At 47.6% G+C, this 20,849-nt stretch overlaps 1 protein-coding gene across 1 annotated transcript in view; it reads right to left on the bottom strand.

The window, feature by feature from the left end:
• The window catches only part of CC2D2A (coiled-coil and C2 domain containing 2A), a 92,102-nt gene extending 72,371 nt beyond the window's left edge, over positions 1-19,731 (bottom strand). The window contains exons 1-6 of the mRNA XM_060247273.1: positions 19,621-19,731; positions 10,771-10,859; positions 9,765-9,860; positions 7,578-7,679; positions 3,935-4,114; positions 2,320-2,482 (exon numbers count right to left, since the gene is read on the bottom strand). Coding sequence (XP_060103256.1) covers positions 2,320-2,482; positions 3,935-4,114; positions 7,578-7,679; positions 9,765-9,860; positions 10,771-10,859; positions 19,621-19,654 — 664 coding nt within the window. The 5' untranslated portion in view covers positions 19,655-19,731. The remainder of the gene's footprint in view (positions 1-2,319; positions 2,483-3,934; positions 4,115-7,577; positions 7,680-9,764; positions 9,861-10,770; positions 10,860-19,620) is intronic.
• Positions 19,732-20,849: the final 1,118 nt, after the last annotated feature.

Raw genomic sequence — 20,849 nt, 5'->3', positions numbered from 1 at the left:
ACAGTCTTCTCTTCAGTCCTGATGTTTGTCATGTCATACCTAGTATGGTATAAGTTATAGCGTCATACCAATATCCACATTTGCAAGTTTCCTCACCGACAACGCATCTAACTCTAAACAATTAAAAGCAAATCTTAGTGGTGCAAGAAGCAGCTTATTTCCACACAACTGCACTGGACTTCACTATTAGTTATAGTGTTCTTTGAAAGATGGTAGCTAACTGGAACTTAATGACTTAAGGTTGAAATCACAAATATCTGCAACAGGAGGGGCAACTCCCCCACAGCAGCCTTTCAACACCCCCCCTTTCCTATTGATCAGGGAGGTCCCCTGAACCCCAAGAGCAGCACTTCAGGAGCATTTTGGGCTGCTCTGGGACCGGGGAGGCAGGGTAGTTGTGCTTTTGTGCAGGGGGCTTAGATGGGCTCCAACCCTTTCACCTTATTGGAGACAGGGCAAGGACTTCCTCATCTGGAAGAAGAAGAAGAAGAATTGCAGATTTATACCCCGCCCTTTTCTTTGAATCAGTGACTCAGAGCAGCTTACAATCTCCTTTATCTTCTCCCCCCACAACAGACACCCTGCGAGGTGGGTGGGGTTGAGAGGGCTCCCCCAGCAGCTGCCCTTTCAAGGACAACCTCTGCCAGAGCTCTGGCTGACCCAAGGCCATTCCAGCAGGTGCAAGTGGAGGAGTGGGGAATCAAACCCGGTTCTACCAGATAAGAGAGCTCTGGCTGACCCAAGGCCATTCCAGCAGGTGCAAGTGGAGGAGTGGGGAATCAAACCCGGTTCTCCCAGATAAGAGTCTGCACACTTAACCACTACACCAAACTGATAAAAGATGCTCTATAGGGGTCACCTTTCCATGATGTACCACTGAGTGACAATGCCACAGATAAACTCTCTGCCTGCTTCCATTTCAGAATATTTCATTGTACACGATATATAAAAAGGTAGTCCCCTGTGCAAGTACCAGTCGTTTCTGACTCTGGGGTAATGTCGCATCACAATGTTTTCACGGCAGATTTTTTACAGGGTAGTTTGCCGTTGCCTTCCTCAGCCATCTACACTTCTCCCCCAGCAAGCTGGGCACTCATTTTACTGACCTCAGAAGGATGGAAGGCTGAGTCAACCTTGAGCCAGCTACCTGAACCCAGCTTCCTCCGGGATTGAACTCAGGTCCTGAGCAGAGAGCTCGGACTGCAGTACTGCAGCTTTACCACTCTGTGCCACGGGGCTCCTTAAAAGGTAAAGGTAGTCCCCTGTGCAAGCACCAGTTGTTTCCGACTCTGTGGTGATGTCGCAGAGATGTTCACGGGATGATGCTGCGTGATGTTCATGGCAGACTTTACGGGGTGGTTTGCCATTGCCTTCCCCAGTCATCTACACTCTCCCCCCAGCAAGCTGGGTCCGCATTTTACTAACCTCGGAAGGATGGAAGGCTGAGTCAACCTGGAGCCAGCTACCTGAACCCAGCTTCTGCCAGGATCAAACTCAGGTCATGAGCAGAGATCTTGGACTGCAGTACAGCAGCTGCACTCTGTGCCACAGGGCTCCTTAAAAGGCAAAGGTAGTCCCCCTGTGCAAGTACCAGTCGTTTCCAACTCTGGGGTGACATCGCATCATGTCGTTTTCACGGCAGACTTTTTACGGGGTGGTTTGCCACTGCCTTCCCCAGTCATCCACACTTTCCCCCCAGCAAGCTGGGTCCTCATTTTCCTGACCTTGGAAGGATGGAAGGCTGAGTTAACCTGGAGCCAGCTACCTGAATCCAGCTTTCGCTGGGATCGAACTCAGGTCGTGAGCAGAGAGCTCGGACTGCAGTACTGCAGCTTTACCACTCTGTGCCACAGGGCTCCTTAAAAGGCAAAGGTAGTCCCCCTGTGCAAGTACCAGTCGTTTCCAACTCTGGGGTGACATTGCATCATGACGTTTTCATGGCAGACTTTTTTACGAGGTGGTTTGCCATTGCCTTCCCCAGTCATCCACACTTTCCCCCCAGCAAGCTGGGTAGTCATTTTCCTAACCTCGGAAGGATGGAAGGCTCCGTCAACCTTGAGCCGGCTACCTGAACCAGCTTTCGCTGGGATCGAACTCAGGTCGTGAGCAGAGCTTGGACCGCAATACTGCAACTTACCACTTTGTGCCACGGGGCTTTACATGATGCATAAATTCCCTCAGTTATTTCCTATCTACATCATAGTGGGGGGAGTTGTACTATACCTCTAGTTCCCTCACAATAATCATGAAATATTGCAGTTGGGACATGACTAATCCAAACCCCACAAAACAAAGCTACACACAAGAATGCACCACAACCTCTCAGCTTGCTGGGATTGAAGAAGAGCTCTCTCTCCTTCTGTACTCGTCCAGAGTAGCTCTCATACTCGGCAGGTTTCACCACGAGGAAGTCGGCAGCTGCCTGCTCGAGGAGCAATAAATCATCGTCCTCTTTATCGCGAACTAGATGCTCCTCTTCACTCTGCATTTTAAATGCAAACGTGACAAAACATTTTAGACAAAGGTCTCCTGTTTAGCAGACACTCTCTTTCAACATGGGCGGGTAGTTGTGTTGAAGCCACATAATGAAGTTTGAGTCCAAGAAAGTTAAGACACCAAAGTTTAATTTGTGTGCATGCGCATGAAAGCTTATACCCAGAAGAAGAAGAAGATATTGGATTTATATCCTGCCCTCCACTCCGAAGAGTCTCAGAGCGGCTCACAATCTCCTTTCCCTTCCTCCTCCACAACAGACACCCTGTGAGGTGGGTGGGGCTGGAGAGGGCTCTCCCAGCAGCTGCCCTTTCAAGGACAACCTGTGCCAGAGCTCTGGCTGACCCAAGGCCATGCTAGCAGGTGCAAGTGGAGGAGTGGGGAATCAAACCCGGTTCTCCCAGATAAGAGTCCGCACACTTCACCACGACACCAAACTGGCTCTCCTTTGCTGGTCTTAAACGTGCCCCTGGACTCAGACTGTGTTATCCTGTTTCAAAGATGAGGTTAAAGCAAAAACAACAAAACCGACAAATCCTTCAGTGAAAAGTCTAACTCTACGTACAGGTTTCAGGCCTGCACACACTGCACAGGTAAGTGTCAATCAAGCATCTAGGGTTGCCGGCCTCCACATGCAATTACAATTGATCTCCAACAGGGCTTATTTTGCAACAGGAGCTCCTTTGCACATTAGGCCACACACCTCGGATGTAGCCAATCCTCTTGGAGCTTACAGTAGGCCCTGGACTAAGAGCCCTGGAAGCTCTTGGAGGACTGGCTACATAAGAGGGGTGTGGCCTAATATGCAAAGGAGGTCCTGCTACAAAAAAAGCCCTGATCTCCAGGCAACCAAGATCAGTTTCCCTGAAGAAAACGGCCACTTTGGAGGGCAGGCTCTATGGCATTACACTTTCCTTTGGTCCCCTCCCCCTTCCCAAACCACACCCTGCCCAGGCTCCACCCTCCCCAGTCTTCGGGTATTTCCCTACCCGGAGCTGGCAACCTTCTATTATGTTCCCCTTGAAAAGATAAGGCACAACGGCTCTTTCACAGGCCAGCTGTGCCTCTCCTGAGCACTGCTCCCCCACGTGGCACCTGCATTCTCCTGGGAAAAGATCAAGGTGATCAAAGCTTGGTAGGGCTTAAGGTTGGCAGGTGGTTCACATCTGGAAACAGGTACTACAGTCCAGACTGGACAAGGTGTGAGTCTCCCTCATGCCAGGGGTGAAGGAAAAGGCCCCTCCTCTCCAATAACCCCCACCCCCTTTGCTGCTGTTTCCATGCTCTCGTCTCAGGACCCAGGCAGGACAGCAGGCGGGGGGAGAAAAAGCTGGCCACAGCTGGTGTTGGTTGTGCTCCCCCTTCTCCACAGCCCGTGCAAAACACTAACTCTAAACAGATGCCTGAACAGGTATGCCCTTTCGGTTATTATCACTGGTACCATTTCGCCCTCCACTTGTTCTTCTTGGTGTCCGATACTGGACTTCTGCTCTTCGTCACCCGCGTCAGAGACATTTTTTCCCTTCTGCCGAGTTTCTTCCCCTATGTTCTCCGGCTCAGGATTGAAATGGAAAGTGAAGAAGTTATAGGCTCCTTCAGAAGAAGGATAGCTGGTTTGGATCTAACGAGAAAAGATAAAGTCTGTTAAAGACGAGTTCTTCTGCGCAATACTTCCGCACAAATAAAAGAGCTAGAACTACGCCCAGCCTGGATTTTATTTCTGAAGACAATATATCGCAGGTAGCTGAAATCCGAGTTAATAAACTGAAACAATCCTAGTGAAATGACAACGGCTACACTCTCTTCCCCTGCAATGACGAAGAAAGGATCCTCTTATTGTTAAGAACATAAGAACATAAGAGAAGCCATGTTGGATCAGGCCAATGGCCCATCCAGCCCAACACTCTGTGTCACATAAGAACATAAGAGAAGCCCTGTTGGATCAGGCCAGTGGCCCATCTAGTCCAACACTCTGTGTCACATAAGAACATAAGAGAAGCCCTGTTGGATCAGGCCAGTGGCCCATCTAGTCCAACACTCTGTGTCACATAAGAACATAAGAGAAGCCCTGTTGGATCAGGCCAGTGGCCCCTCCAGTCCAACACTCTGTGTCACATAAGAACATAAGAGAAGCCCTGTTGGATCAGGCCAATGGCCCATCCAGCCCAACACTCTGTGTCACATAAGAACATAAGAGAAGCCCTGTTGGATCAGGCCAGTGGCCCCTCCAGTCCAACACTCTGTGTCACATAAGAACATAAGAGAAGCCCTGTTGGATCAGGCCAATGGCCCCTCCAGTCCAACACTCTGTGTCACATAAGAACATAAGAGAAGCCCTGTTGGATCAGGCCAATGGCCCCTCCAGTCCAACACTCTGTGTCACATAAGAACATAAGAGAAGCCCTGTTGGATCAGGCCAGTGGCCCCTCCAGTCCAACACTCTGTGTCACATAAGAACATAAGAGAAGCCCTGTTGGATCAGGCCAATGGCCCCTCCAGTCCAACACTCTGTGTCACACAGTGGCCAACCCCCCCCCCTCCCCAAGTGCCATCAGGAGGCAAGCACCAAGAATACAGAGCATCACTGCCCCAGACAGTTCCAATAATATGCTGTGACTAATAGCCCCTAATGGACCTCTGCTCCATATTTTTATCCAATCCCCTCGAAGCTGGCTATGCTTGTAGCTGCCACCATCTCCTGTGGCAGTGAATTCCACATGTTAATCACCCTTTGGGTGAAGAAGTACTTCCTTTTATCCGTTTTAACCTGTCTGCTCAGCAATTTCATCGAATGCCCACGAGTTCTTGTATTGTGAGAAAGGGAGAAAAGTACTTCTTTCTCTACTTTCTCCATTCCATGCATGATCTTGTAAACCTCTATCATGTCATCCCGCAGTCGACGTTTCTCCAAGCTGAAGAGCCCCAAGCGGTTTAACCTTTCTTCGTAGGGAAAGTGCTCCAGCCCTTGAATCATTCTAGTTGCCCTTTGCTCCTCCCAAAGCCAACAGATACTACGATGATGAAGATGCGGCATTTGAGAGTATTCACTCCATCACCCTCTCCTTGAAAGAAGGGCTTGGTGAAGTTTGAGTCCAGAGAGTAGGTAAACTTTCATTCCAACACGTGCCACGCCTGTCAGGCTCTGTTCATTTACGATATTAAGTAATGCTGTTACTAACCATATTCAATGCTGCATAAAAATGCTAACTAACATAGAAGCTGGGGACAACCAGGAGGGCGGGGGGGGGGAAGAGTAGAGGCCGCTTCCCATGAATATCAAAGGTTGCCAAGATCCCTTTGAAGCCTACAGTACGTGCCAAATTCTCACCCCCGCTCCGGAGGCCCAAGGACATTGCCGCTGGGAATTATAACCACCAACGGACAAGATAAGGGGGGGGGGGGGAAGCGCTGGGAAAGATCTCACATGCAAAGCAACCTTTTGTTTTGGGAATCAGGGGCTAGAAACCATTGCTTTGAAGTAGAAAGATAAAGGCCAATAGTTCGAGCTGATCTCCATCAGTTCCAATAGTCGCCGTGCTGGAGTAACACTGATGTATGCAATAAAGACAACTTTGTTTTAAAATATCAAAGTCTGCTGGCTTGTGAGCTTCAATGAACCTATGCCTGACATTACCCAGGGCCAGAACTACCAATGGGCAAACTAGGAGATTGCCTAGGGCGCCCCCCCTTCTGGGGGCTCCAAATCGGGCACTCCCAGGTGACTTGGTGATGTTATCAATGTGGCGGGGGGGGGGGCGTATGCCAGAAGTTAGCTTTGCCTAGGGTGCTAGACAGTCTAAGGCCAGCCCTGGCCACACCGCCCAGAGGCAGATGGCCCAGAGGTCCATCTTCAGTGGCAGCTCCTACTGGGCAGAGCGGCCTGCCTGGTGAACTCGGGAACACTGCCGCACCGTTATCATTCCACAGAACACGGAACTGCGCAGGAGGGCATTCTTGCCGAAGGAACAGGACGGCAATTTTAACATCCAAAACATTACTTATTGGATATATTATGCTGCTTTTTATTTCTTTGTTCTCTAGTATTTTAACCCAACTTTATTGGGTGGTTCGTTGCACTCATTACAGTGCATCATTTTTGAACTCTGCAACCAGCCTTGAGATGCAATGAGAAAGGCTACCTACAAATGAAGTAAACAAGCAAACCAACAAAATATTGCTCTTTAAAGGTCGTCGCTGCAGTTTGTGTTTTACGTGTTTCCTGGCCTGCTTGGAAAAGGGTACAGGCGCCCAGCTAGGATTCCTTCTCTTCTTTCACTTTACTACATTCATATCACGCCTTTCCCCTCCTCAGCGCATTCCCAAAGTGGCGCAGATCATTCTCCTCTCCTCCAGTTTATCCTCACCCCAGCCCTAAGAGGTGCACCGGATTGGTCCAAGTTCACCCCACTGAGCTTTTATGGCAGAGGAGGGATTCGAACCTGGGTCTCCCAGCTCCTAGTCCAACACTCGAACCACTATACCACACGGGCATTATACCTGAGTGTACAATTGAACATATACATTTCATTCCAATTTCTTAATATTCAATGGAATTGCTTATTTTACTATGCATAGTGCTGATTCAGCCATGTGCCACTTTCTCCATTTCTTTCCTCCCGTCGCTTGAAGCGTGAAAACATCCTTCCTCTTACTGTGTCACATTCACAAGTGCACACACAAATGGGCCCTTGTAAGAAAAGACTGGGTATCACACAACCTCCATATTTTTAAATTGCGGTGTATTGTAATCATGGCATTTTATTTGCTTTGAAGTTTCTAAATGCTCACAGCCATCAGGTGGCTTATTGTACTGTATTCACAATCCCATCATCCCTCAAGGACAATTCAATCAGTCACAAATGGGATTGCCAGCTCCAGGTTGGGAGATTCCTGGAGATTTGGGGGTGGAGCCTGGGGAGGGGCCTCGGTGGGAAACATCCTTCAGTCACCTGGAGATCAGCTGTAATTCTTCAGGCTCCACCTGTTGGTTGGCAACCCCATTTGTGACTGACTGAATTGTCCTTGAGGAATGAGCCTTGAGGGAAGCCAAGAGACAGCAGTTGTATTTCAAGATCAGTCCTCACCTGGGATTTTTGCTTCATCTTTCTGGCAGAATCGTGCAGCTTTACTCTTGCAGATACCCTGGACTCATTCTCTTCAATGACGCTTGCTTCTTCTTCACCTACCTGCACACACAGAAATAGCCATTAAAGCAGGAATTCATTTTACACTGGCAGCGCCAACACATGGACGTGGGTAACTGCGACTTGCAGGAGAAGGGGCGTGCGGACAGGAAAGTCTGTTTTTTCTATGTGAGGCACCGGGCATGTAGAGAGAAGGAATGCTTTAAGAGCGCCGACTCATGGGCAAATAGTGCCCTAGGCAGGTGCCCCTCCACCGTGCTTCACTCGCCCCCCACCCCCGCCAGCCACCTCCAGCCCACTGCTGCGCTCCCCCCCCTCTCCTCTGGCCCCCCACCTCCTCCAGCCCACCGCGGCGTTCTGCTTGCCCTGCTGCCGCACTCCACTCTCCTGCCCCCCTGCTTGCCATGACTAAAGCAGCCCTACAGGCTTCTCACAGCCCACGCCTGCACATTTAACCAAAGGCATAGGCGCGGGCTGCTAGAAGGCGAGTGAGTGGAGCACAGCAGTGGGGGGGGAGCAGAGCGTGGCGGTGGGCCAGAGGAGGCTGGAGGCGGCCGCAACAATGGTGGCGGGCAAACTAGCAGGTTGCCTTGGGCACCGGAGGGGGGGGAGCCCAATTTGCCTACTGGGCAAGCCAACCCTGGCTTTAAATAAAACCGTGAGGGATGTACACACAGACCCAGTTCCTTTCCCACCCCCATCCATTGGTGGAAACCAGGCTGCTAAGGCCATGAAGAAGGGGGGCCAGACACTCCTTTTCAACCCTGGTCTTCAACAGGTGGTCAACACCAGATCCTGGTGGGCTGCAACAGCCTCAATAGCATCCTTTCTTCCTTCTGTGAGACCCTCAGCAGATGAGGGAGGAGGAGCACAGGAAACGGCAGGGAGCCACATTCCTCTTGCTGCATTATGGGAAGGGAACTGACTTAAAGGAGCTGCTGGAATATTGCTTTTTTCTGCTACTCTAAAGCATAGATCAGAAGTGGCCAAATTTGCCACATAGAATAAATGTCAGATGTTTGCAATCCATAAGAACATAAGAGAAGCCATGTTAGATCAGGCCAATGGCCCATCCAGTCCAACACCCTGTGTCACACAGTGGCAAAAAATTTATATATACACACACACAGACTGTGGCTAATAGCCACTGATGGACCTCTGCTCCATATTTTTATCTAAACCCCTCTTGAAGGTGGCTATACTTATGGCTGCCACCACCTCCTGTGGCAGTGAATTCCACATGTTAATCACCCTTTGGGTGAAGAAGTACTTCCTTTTATCCGTTTTAACCTGTCTGCTCAGCAATCTCATTGAATGCCCACGAGTTCTTGTATTGTGAGAAAGGGAGAAAAGTACCTCTTTCTCTACTTTCTCCATCCCATGCATTATCTTGTAAACCTCTATCATGTCACCCCGCAGTCGACGTTTCTCCAAGCTAAAGAGTCCCAAGCATTTCAACCTTTCTTCATAGGGAAAGTGTTCCAGCCCTTTAATCATTCTAGTTGCTTTTTTCTGGACTTTCTCCAATGCTATAATATCCTTTTTGAGGTGCGGCGACCAGAACTGCACACAGTACTCCAAATGAGACCGCACCATCGATTTATGCAGGGGCATTACGATACTGGCTGATTTGTTTTCAATTCCCTTCCTAATAATTCCCAGCATGGCGTTGGCCTTTTTGATTGCAAACGCACACTGTCTTGACATTTTCACAAGACGTGAATTCACAAGACGTGAATATCAGATGTTTGAGAACCACAAAGGAAGGATGGAAGGAAGGGAGAGAGGGAGGGAATAGATGGTGAGAGAGGTGGAAAGAAAACATCTTTTAACTTTAAATGCATTCTCCAAGCCACCAGCTGGCTTGGCCCGGAGAAGTGATTTAAAGAGACAAATGCTTCTCCAAGCTGGCTGACAGGGTGGTGAAGGTTTTGAGAGCCCCACAATATATGTTAAAGAGCCACATGTGGCACCCCAAGGTGTAGTCTGGCAGCCCTGGCATAGACTCTCTTCGTTATCACAATGAAACAAATTAACTTTCCCTCTCCTGGAAGATCCACCTGTGGCTAGCAGAACAGCATGAAATCAGGGGAGGAAAACACGCTGGGGTTCCAGGAAGCCACTCACCTCATTTACCAGCCTCAGATGGGACTTCCTCTCTCTGAAACTTTTCAGAGATCGTGAATTTGAGACTTCTTCTAGCAAAGCACTTTCTGCTCTAGACTGAACAGCACAAAAGACAGAGACGGGGGGAGGGGAGAAAGAATCTAATTTTCATTATTCATGCATTCCTTTTCTTTTTAAAAACCCCACAAAGATTCATAAATTCTATTATCACAAAGAACAGACTTTGTATTAATTAAATTCATACGTGAATTTAGTCTTGATATCAACTACTCTGATTTTTCTTTAGCAATCTGCCTTTTGCTGTTTGATTCCGCAGTCCGTGCCCACCAGAAAGTGGCATTTGGTGGGATTCCAGACACCCAGAGCTGCTACTGGAGAAGACCGGGATCCCACCCCAAATTCTACCCAGACCGGATGGATCTCCAGTGTACAGAAGCCCTGGTACGGAACCCCTGCCCTGGCGTGCTCACACACCCCACAGTGAGGGAGAGTTGGCACAAAAGGGCACTGCAGATGCCCAGGCAATCACCCAGAGGCAGGGGCCAGTGCCAGCAATCGTGTGTCCACTTCCGCACACCATGCGGGGGGGGGGGGGTGTTGTCTGTACCAGGCTGTTGTCTCCTGACATCAGGACTTGAAACTTGGTACTTCTAAGCAATAATACAATGGCCAATTTAAACCCTTTATCAGAGAGCCTGCTGCACTTCTATCCCAGCCTTCCATGTAGCAGACACAGACCTAACCCTCTCCTGTTTACACTTACAACGACACTGTAAGGTAAGTTAGACAGACAGAGCGGGACTGGTCCAAGATAAATTTTGCGGCCATGCAAGAATCTGAACTGGATCTCCTTGTCTCAGCCAGTCTCCTGTCCACTCTGTTCAGTGTTTAAGTATGAGATGAATCAATGCGCCCTAAAGCAAAAGAGTCCCCCAAACAAACATGTAGGTGGGATATTTAAGGAGGTAACTCGGCAGATCTATGAATTTTCAAAAGGCAGTCTTACCCGTGCAGCCTTGAGCTTCTCTCTCATCCGTTCTCTCATGGAAAACTCCGGAAAGCTTGCTTGGGAAGTAGAAGGAACTGGAGGCAAGCCTGTAATGAACAGTTTCAAAATATTGCTCTCCAAAATTATATTCAAGCTCAAAATTCTTTAAAGCACTCGGAGAGGCAAATTAATAAAGCATAAACTCGGAGGGATTTTGTTAAAGCACGGCTTTTATTTTTTTACTTGACCCAACAGCTCAGACATTCGTTCTTAAGAAGGTCTTTTCCCTAAAATTGTTACAATCAAGCTGGTGTTCTGATGCACCTAAACGCCGCACAAATATTTCTACTACTAAACAGTTCAAGAGCATAAGCACAGGGCTGGTTCCATGCACTTTTTGCACCAAGCAAGATTTTATTTATTTATTTATTTATTTAGAATTTATATCCCGCCCTTCCCACAAGATATACATAGCTTCTCCAGCGGCTTCCTTGGATACCATAAAAACACAGAGTTGAAAGCAGGGGTCGTCGTTTTGTAAAAAAAATAGGTGGTGGAGCTCAATAGCATAACTCATGAGCATACGCTCCCCCCCAATCAAAAGCAACCCAATGCAAGAAAGGAGAGCCCCGGGCGAGTGAGGCCTGCTTGGGCTGGCTAGAGATCCATGTGTGGGTCAAAAGGCCAGCAAGCCATCTGCCACCCAAATCACATCAGAAGTGGAGAAAGGATGGTGTGGGCTTCTCCAGGGGTTAATGAGGGCTGCTGGGGCCATGGCAAAGCCCCTGGTGGCTGGCTGGCTGCCCACTCTCCTAATCCAGGGATTGTTATGCAGCTGCACCTACTATTCAATGGACAAGGTAGGTGGGGAGGAAGAGGGGGAACCCTCAGAAAGGTTCAGGAGCTGTGCTCCTGTGAGCTCCTGCTGAATCTGAGGCCTGGCTGAAAGGGATCTCCAGGGTCATCCAGTCCAATCCGCTGCACAATGCAGAAAATTAACGAATACCTTCCCCCCACACACACCCTGAGATCCCTGCTCCATGCCCAGAAGATGGCAAAAACCTCCAGGATCTCCTGTGCAGGTGCATGCCCAAGAGAGGAGGGCAATCACCTTCCATCCTGCTGATGGTGGGTATTAATACTGGGTTCGATGCATGAGGAGGCTCTTGCGTAGTGATTAAAGCTCTTTATTAGTGATTCAGCATCTCTACTAAGTGACTACAAATTACTGCTAAGTACCAGAATATGTGGCCATATATGCAGTTGGGGCAGGGAAAACTTAGCCCCAAGAAACAGAAAACAACCTGTGATTGTGCCCTTTTTGGATCCTTCATTAGAATATGCATTCTTATTGGCAGATCCTAGGATCCTCTGATACTGCCTCCCGATTGGCCAGTTTGAATTAAACAGTGACTCATGGAAGCTCAAATATCACAAATTTTTGTCAGTTTTTAAGATGCTACTGAACTCTTACTCTTTTCTGTATCTTTGCTAGTCACTTCTATTTGAGTGAAGTTATATAGACGGCTAAAGTATTTGAAACTCACCAAAAAAATTCCGAAGATAAGACCTCTGGGAAAATCTTAACAAGGGTACAACCAATACAAAATAAAATTTGAAATGCAGAATCATAGAATCATAGAGTTGGAAGGGATCTCTAGGGTCATCTAGTCCAACCCCCTGCACAATGCAGGAAACTCACAAACACTCCCCCCTAAATTCACAGGATCTTCATTGCTGTCAGATGGCCATCTAGCCTCTGTTTAAAAACCTCCAAGGAAGGAGAGCCCACCACCTCCCAAGAAAGCTTGTTCCACTGAGGAATCAAACGGTCAGGAAGTTCTTCCTAATGTTGAGCCGGAAACTCTTTTGATTTAATTTCAACCCATTGGTTCTGGTCCTACCTTCTGGGGCCACAGAAAACAATTCCACACCCTCGTCTATAGGACAGCCCTTCAAGTACTTGAAGATGGTGATCCTATCACCTCTCAGTCACCTCCTCTCCAGGCTAAACATCCTCAGCTCCTTCAACCTTTCCTCATAGGACTTAGTCTCTAGACCCCTCACCATCTTCATTGCCCTCCTCTGGACCCATTCCAGCTTGTCTATATCCTTCTTAAAATGCGGTGCCCAAAACGGAACACAATACTCCTGGTGAGGTCTTACCAGAGCAGAGTTAAGCGTTTTCATCTTTTGACATTTACCACAGGAATAAATGTCAAACCTTAAATATCTTTTTTAAAACACCATTTTCTCATTATTTCCAGCTGTTTTCTATTTACTTTCAGTCTGGTCTGATTAGTGGGTTTAAATACTGCCAAAGCCTTGGAGTTAAAAGGGGAGTTTTGAATCCAAGACATTGCAAAGATTAAATGAAGGGAAATGGCAGATTTTTGCCAAGGGACTTCTAAGACAAGCAAATAGGGAGAGTCCTTGGAAGAAAAATCCTCACATAAATGCATAAGGAAACTGTTGAACAATCCTCAGAAGAGAAGGAGGAGATTTTGTTGCAATTGTAAGCCATTCTATGAAAATGCACATTGTCAGACTGGGAGGAGAATACCGAACTAAAATATTATGCTGAGCTGTTCTGAGGGACATGACGTAATCTCCAAACATGTTGGGATCCCACCCTCTCCAGAACTTATTTTGGGATACATCACCCACTCCATTGTGGTGATGAAGTTGCAGCTATTTAACAGAACATAGAAGCCAAAGGAAAGGGCTTGTTTAAAAGGTAGAGGAATGGGATCTGGAGAGAGTCCTAGAAGTGCATTTAGGGAGGGATCAGTAATTGCCACCTTAAGGTGAACTCTCTGTTGCATCCTAGCCAATGGGCTGATCACTTTCTCATCCCACATGCCATCTCAAGAACAGAAGAAAGCACTTGCACACAAGAGGTCAGCGATGTTATCTTCATGGAGAATATTACAGGCAAATTGGGTTTCATCTGTGTATGTAGACTAGTTTTAATATCAATAAAATACCCAAGATGCAGCTCAGGTCTCTTAGGACCCTCCCTCCCTCCTTCCTAGCTTGCAAGGTGGGAATAATCTGTAGCCCCCACAGCAGAGCCAGTTCCAGTTTTCAGGGGACACGGGGCACACAGTGGCCAGGGGCTCTCTCATGCCCTCCCTCCCACCCCAACACCGGCATGCCCCCCCCCCACCTGTGCATCCTTCTCCTGCTTGCAAGTCCTCCCACTGTCCATCCTCAGTTGCCTGTACCACATGCTAGGGGTCTGCACACACAAAAAATGGTATTTTGGGAGTTCAGGTATACCAAACCCAAAAAATATCAGTATGTGTCGATATGTGTCGCCACCACACTGTTTATATTCCCAAATCCCAAACAATTCAAAAAGTATACATTTGACAAATACATTAAAACAGAAATGAAGAAGATATTGGATTTATATCCCGCCCTCCACTCCAAAGAGTCTCAGAGCGGCTCACAATCTCCTTTACCTTCCTCCCCCACAACAGACACCCTGTGAGGTAGATGAAGATATTGGATTTATATCCCGCCCTCCACTCCGAAGAGTCTCAGAGCGGCTCACAATCTCCTTTACCTTCCTCCCCCACAACAGACACCCTGTGAGGTAGATGAAGATATTGGATTTATATCCCGCCCTCCACTCCAAAGAGTCTCAGAGCGGCTCACAATCTCCTTTACCTTCCTCCCCCACAACAGACACCCTGTGAGGTAGATGAAGATATTGGATTTATATCCCGCCCTCCACTCCAAAGAGTCTCAGAGCGGCTCACAATCTCCTTTACCGTCCTCCCCCACAACAGACACCCTGTGAGGTGGGTGGGGCTGGAGAGGGCTCTCACAGCAGCTGCCCTTTCAAGGACAACCTCTGCCAGAGCTATGGCTGACCCAAGGCCATTCCAGCAGCTGCAAGTGGAGGAGTGGGGAATCAAACCCGGTTCTCCCAGATAAGAGTCCGCACACTTAACCACTACACCAAACTGGTTCTCCAGTTGTTACGAAAAACCTCAATGCACAAAACGCTTATCAAAAAGTACCGAGGGAGACATCACCTCGTATGTAAATACACATTATGAAAACAGTTTGCATACGCTTAGAATGTGTCAAGGAACAAATACTCCTTTCTGAGGTTGGTCTTTTGTGCTCTGCAAGCTGGTTTTGAACCCTCGGGGGCTCTTCTCTGCCCCTATAACGGGGACATCAGAGCTCTAAGGGACATGGACATGAAAATCCTGCTTAGAGGATGGCCTGGGGATTCGGGATGAGGAGTCCTCAGTGAGCTGATGATACAAAACCTGCTTCTCTCGAGTCGCAGGCAAGAAACGGCTTGCTTAGAGACGGCCTGACAAGGCCCCCGTCCCTCAGGGGTCCCCCGCATGAAGCCCAGACACCTTCCCTCTCACCCATAAAGTGGTTTTAGAAAATGTGAGGCCAGCTGAGGCATTTGCCCAGCAAGCCTTCTGACTGGCCACTGGAGAGTTGATAGGCTGGTCTGAAGGTAGTGGGTTTGCTCACAGCCAGTTACAGACTGATCTTATTCTCTCTGAACTGATGGGTTGTGCAGATTTTCAAAAAGTTGTTCTGGCAATGGCTGCCACTACAGCACAAGACTGAAGGATATGCTGTGACAGCCATGATTTTGTGGCTCTGCCCACCATCTTGTGCCAGAATTCCGACGGTGCTCACAGGCTGAAAAGGGCTGGGGACCCAAGTAGCACCTGGAGATGTCCTGCTATTACAACTGATCTCCAGACAGCCAAGATCTGTTCCCCTGGACAATGTGGCTGCTTCGGAGGGTAGGCTCTGTGGCAGTGCCCTGCGGAGAGCCTTCCCCTCCCCAAAGTCCTCCTTCCTGAGGCGCCACCCTCAAAATCTCCAGGTATTTCCCAACCCAGAGCTGGTGACCCTGGTTCAGGCCTATCACAGGCCGAGTTTGCAAAGGCAATGTCAGAAATATCATAAGAGGGGGCAGCTGCTGCCTTTGGACCCCAGTCGTGAGCTTTTCCCAGGCCCCTGGCTGGCCACTGTGGGAAGCAGAGTGAAGCTCCAGGACAGACGACACCTTACTCTGACCCAGCAGGGCACTTCTTAACCTACACTGAGCTTCAGCAATACTTAACTAAATCCTGGGCTTCCTGGCTCAGAGAAATCTAATTGCATTATGCAGTCCGTGTGACATCATGAATATGCCATCTGCTATCTGACACCATAAAGAAATGCCCAGCAAGCAGTTTCAAAAATTAGTAAAATCTCAACCAATAAATGCCCGTGTACTGATTTATTTGATAAGAATATCTACTCTTTGCCAGTTTGGTGTAGTGGTTAAGTGTGCGGACTCTTATCTGGGAGAATTGGGTTTGATTCCCCACTCCTCCACTTGCTCCTGCTGGCATGGCCTTAGGTCAGCCAGAGCTCTGGCAGAGGTTGTCCTTGAAAGGGCAGCTGCTGTGAGAGCCCTCTCCAGCCCCACCCACCTCACAGGGTGTCTGTTGTGGGGGAGGAAGGTAAAGGAGATTGTGAGCCGCTCTGAGACTCTTCGGAGTGGAGGGCGGGATACAAATCCAATGTCTTCTTCTTATTATTATTTTACTCTTAGTTGCCACAGTGATCTTAATGAGGCATGTGGCTATACAGTATGCTATGCCAAAGATATTTTTATGTTACTGTTTTCAGATACAAGTGTCACAAAGTTACACCAGGGTAAAAATAAAATAAAAATTATGGTTAGGGTTTTTTTTTTTTTTAGGTTTATTTGATTTATATTCCACCCTCCCCGTCAAAGCAAGGCGAAGAAGAAGAAAAAGAAGACGACGACTGCCAATTTATACCCCGTCCTTCTCCCTGAATCAGTCACTCAGAGCAGTTTACAATCTCCTATAACTTCTCCCCCCACAACAGACATCTTGTGAGGTGGGTGGGGCTGAGAGGGCTCTCACAGCAGCTGCTCTTTCAAAGACAACCTCTGCCAGAGCTATGGCTGACCCAAGGCCATTCCAGCAGCTGCAAGTGGAGGAGTGTGGAATCAAATCCAGTTCTCCCAGATAAGAGTCTACACATTTAACCACTACACCAAACTGGAATTAAAGAATTCTCATTTCATTTGCCACTAGCAATCTTCTTTCTAACTTATGTGGCTATTTAGTTCTAGTCTACTTCAATGGAGTGGTCATGTCTCCCTTCCTGTATCGCTCATAGCAGTGTTTCCAACCTACAGGTCAGGACCCATATGTGGGTCACAAAGCCTCTGAAAGTGGGTCCCAGGCCAGCCCTCATTAATGGCAGCTCTTGCCTTCTGCATCTGTCACTTTCTAGCCTCCTTGACAACTTCTCACCTTCTCATCTCCCCCTCCCTCTTGGTGACAATAATGGGGAGGGGAAGCCATCTGGCAACCGGGAACTTTGTGGCAGTACCTGAACAGGGGGGAAATGATAGAGGAGGTGAGAGGCTCAGCAGGCTATGGGGGGGAAGCAAAGGAGGAGAGAAAGAGGTGTGTGCGTGGGGGGGGGGGTATGTGTCTCTGTCTCAGAGCTCAGCTTCAGCAACCCACTCTCTCACCCACTGGCTCTACCTGCTGTGGAAGAGAGACTCCCTCCAGTCCCTGAGCACCACCTCTTCTCCACTATCTGCCATTTTTGTGCATCTCCCAAGTGCCCCTCCTCAAACTTCAGCTCTGGCCCAGCTGGCAGAGGAGGAGGAGGAGGAGATGAGGTTCACTCGGTTGGGGTTCACCATGGGGGCAGCTGCCCTCTTTGTGTGATGTTTGTTAGTTTCTCAAAAACATCTCGTTGGGCTCTGTAGAAAACAGGATGTTAGAACAGACCGGTGCCAAGGTCATAGGTTAGAATCATAGAACTGGAAGGGACCTCCAGGGTCATCTCAATTTCAGTTTCAAACCTTTAATGGCATAGCATAAAATACAGAAAAATATTTGGATAGACAAGATAAGTCAGAATTGAATTTAGGTTAGACATAAAATCAAGCATAGCCAGAGTTGTGTTGGAGAATGGTGGCCAAAAGTTTTGCAATTTCTGAATTAGATACCATTTTTCCTAACATATTTGCTGCTCCAGGGCCATTTAGTCCAACCCCCTGCACAATGCAGGAAAATCACAAATATCTCCCCCTAAATTCACAGGATCTTCATTGCTGTCAGATGGCCATCTAGCCTCTGTTTAGAAACCTCCAAGGAAGGAGAGCCCAACACCTCCCGAGGAAGCCTGTTCCACTGAGGAACCGCTCTAACGGTCAGGAAGTTCTTCCTAATGTTGAGCTGGAAACTCTTGATTTAATTTCATCCCTTTGGTTTTGGTCCTACCTTCCAGGGCCACATAAAACAATTCCATGCCATCCTCTCTATGACAGCCCTTCAAGTACTTGAAGATGGTGCTCATATCACTTCTCAGCCGCCTCCTCTCCAGGCTAAACATGCCCAGCTCCTTCAACCTTTCTCCAGACCCCACACCATCTTCGTCACCCTCCTCTGGACCCGTTCCAGCTTGTCTACATCCCTCTTAAAAAGTGGTGCCCCAAACTGAACACAATACTCCAGGTGAAGTCTTACCAGAGCAAAGCGATACCATCACTGGGTTGTCTAGGGCAACAAAAAACTCTGGGCCGGCTCTGGATGGGTCACCGTATGAAGTCAATTTCGACTTGTGGGTCACCATACCAAAAAGATTTGGAACAACTGGTTTATAGCATTGTTGTGTTGTTCAGTCGCACAGTCGAGTCCGACTCTTTGTGACCCCGTGGACAAAGTCACGCCAGGCCCTCCTGTCTTCTACCATCCTCCGAAGTATGCTCAAATTTGTGTTTGTCACATCAATAATGCTGTCCAGCCATCTCATGAAATGATTTTTATGTGCTTCTTTTAATAAGGATTTTGCTAAATCAATAACTTACTTTGTGCTTATTATAGGCGCGAGTTAAATTAGATAAATTTGACGTTGAGACAGTCTTGAAAGAAAAAAATCTTATTTCTTAACTGGTTATATTTAATATGTGTTTAAGAAGAACTGTTTAGATTTACATTGCTTTACTAGTTTCTTAAAAAATATATATTTTTTAAATTCTGGTAAAAGAAGAAAGGAAAGTAATATTTAAGGAGATTTTTATACTTGTAGGTAGAATGATTTGAGCATTTTATTGGGAGGTGGAATTATAATTGATATATTTGTACTGGTTTCTGTTTCTGTTTTCCCATTCTGTCAAGGCCCCTTCTCCCTCTTTTTATGTATTTTCTGCAATGCTTCTTTATTGTAGTTTAAAACAATAAAACTTTTAAATATCATATAGTATACCTTGCCTTAGATAAATTCAGGTGGTCTGAAGCAGTAGAATAAAGTTTGAGTCCGGTGGTACCTTTAATGCCAACCAAGATTAATTCTGGGTATAAGATTTTGTGCGCATAAACACTTCTTCAAAAAGCTTAAACCCAGAAGTAAACTTGATTGGTCTTAAATGTCCCACTTGACTCAAACTTACCTTAATTAATTTGTTGTCTGCATTCTTCTCTACTTCTGTAATCCTAGTTCAACTGCATAATTAATTGGTTGTTTTACACTGTCGAACTGTACCATTTTATATCTTTTAATCTGCCTTGAATCTCAGCAAGAGAAAGACAGAGCACAAAAAAGAAAGAAAGAAAAATTGCTGACAAAATGGGAAAAAATACTCTATTACACTTTTTTTGGCTCCTGATTTTTTGATTATATAGTTGACAGTGATTGACTAGTCTGGGCTGAGGATCTGGAACCAATTCCTTTTCCACATTGTAACTAGAATAACTAGATGTACGGCCTGCCTTCGAAGTTAATCCAACCCAAGAAGGGCAGCCGGTGTCCCCCCCACCACTACCACTGATCAGAACTTACTTCGAGGAAACCAGGTATTAGCAGCTGCTGCCATGGCGTGCTGGTTTCGCGTAGCTTCCTCTTCCGCTGGCGACACTCCTCCTGCCTCTGCCAACTACAAGTCAGATCAGGAAGGAAAGGGGGAGTGAGATCAGTAAGTGAGCAACAAATTTATGGGATCCAGTGCTTCTCAAGGGGATGGAACATGGCAGCTGCTCTCCACAAAGTATTCTGGGCATGCATCTGTGCTGCCTTAGTTTAGTTTGTCCCACTGCCTTTCTATCCAATAGGGGCACCAGGGAAGTTTGTAAAGACGTTAAAATGATAAAACCTCCAAGGAAAAAGCCCAGCAGGAACTCATGGAACCTACCAAAATATCAGAGGGTATATCCATAAAACCAGTATACTAAAACGAAGATAACAAATGACAGGTATCTGCAGAAGTGAGCAGTGACTCATAAAATCTCCTCTTCCCTGCCACAAATTTAGTCGGTCTTTAAGATGCTACTGGACTCTTGCTCTTCTCTACTGCTAGATGACAGCAAAAAGTAAGACAACAGGCCACATTAACTGCTGGAATGATGAAGGCAGATTCCCACATCATTCAAGTGGATCAATTCTCCGCTATACCCTATGGGAATCAGTCTACATAGGGTATAATGGAATGCCCAGCAGACTTCCCCCTGCCCCCGCTTTCTGATGACCCTGAAGTGGGGGGAGGGCCTCCAAACCGGGGGATCCCCTGCCCCCACCTGGGGATTGGCACCCCTAGTCTGATTACCCTGCAGCGTTGGTTCTGGGTTCAAATCTCCCCGCCCTCTGCCATGCAACTTGCAGGGGGAACTTGGGTTGCAAATGGAAGGGGAACAGCCAGGTTAGGAATTGTAGCAAAATGACACCAAAGCTTCCAAGTGGGACCTGGGGAGCCCCTAAAGTTAAAAGCTCACCTCCAGACTAGGGTGGTTCTCCTGGAGAAAACAGATGTTTTGGAGGGTGTATTTTCTGGTGTCATACCCCACTGAGTTCCCATCCCTGCCCTTCTCCCCAGGCTCCATTCCTGAATCTCCAGGAATTTCTCAACCTGGATCTGGCAACCTCACTCCCCGTCCCCCAGTGGCTCCTTAATGATAGTTTAAAGGTGGGCTTCCCAGAGTCACAGTGAACTGAACTCGGACTGCAAATCGCCAGGTGGCTCCTGGAGATCTCCCAGACTTAGATGGGATTGTCACCCTGGAGATTGCCTGCAGTCA

Source organism: Heteronotia binoei, chromosome 9 (genome assembly GCF_032191835.1).
Source record: "Heteronotia binoei isolate CCM8104 ecotype False Entrance Well chromosome 9, APGP_CSIRO_Hbin_v1, whole genome shotgun sequence".
Taxonomy (NCBI): Eukaryota; Metazoa; Chordata; class Lepidosauria; order Squamata; family Gekkonidae; genus Heteronotia; species Heteronotia binoei.
The sequence above is the reverse complement of the archived record's forward strand: the minus strand, read 5'-3'. Positions and strand labels throughout refer to the sequence as shown.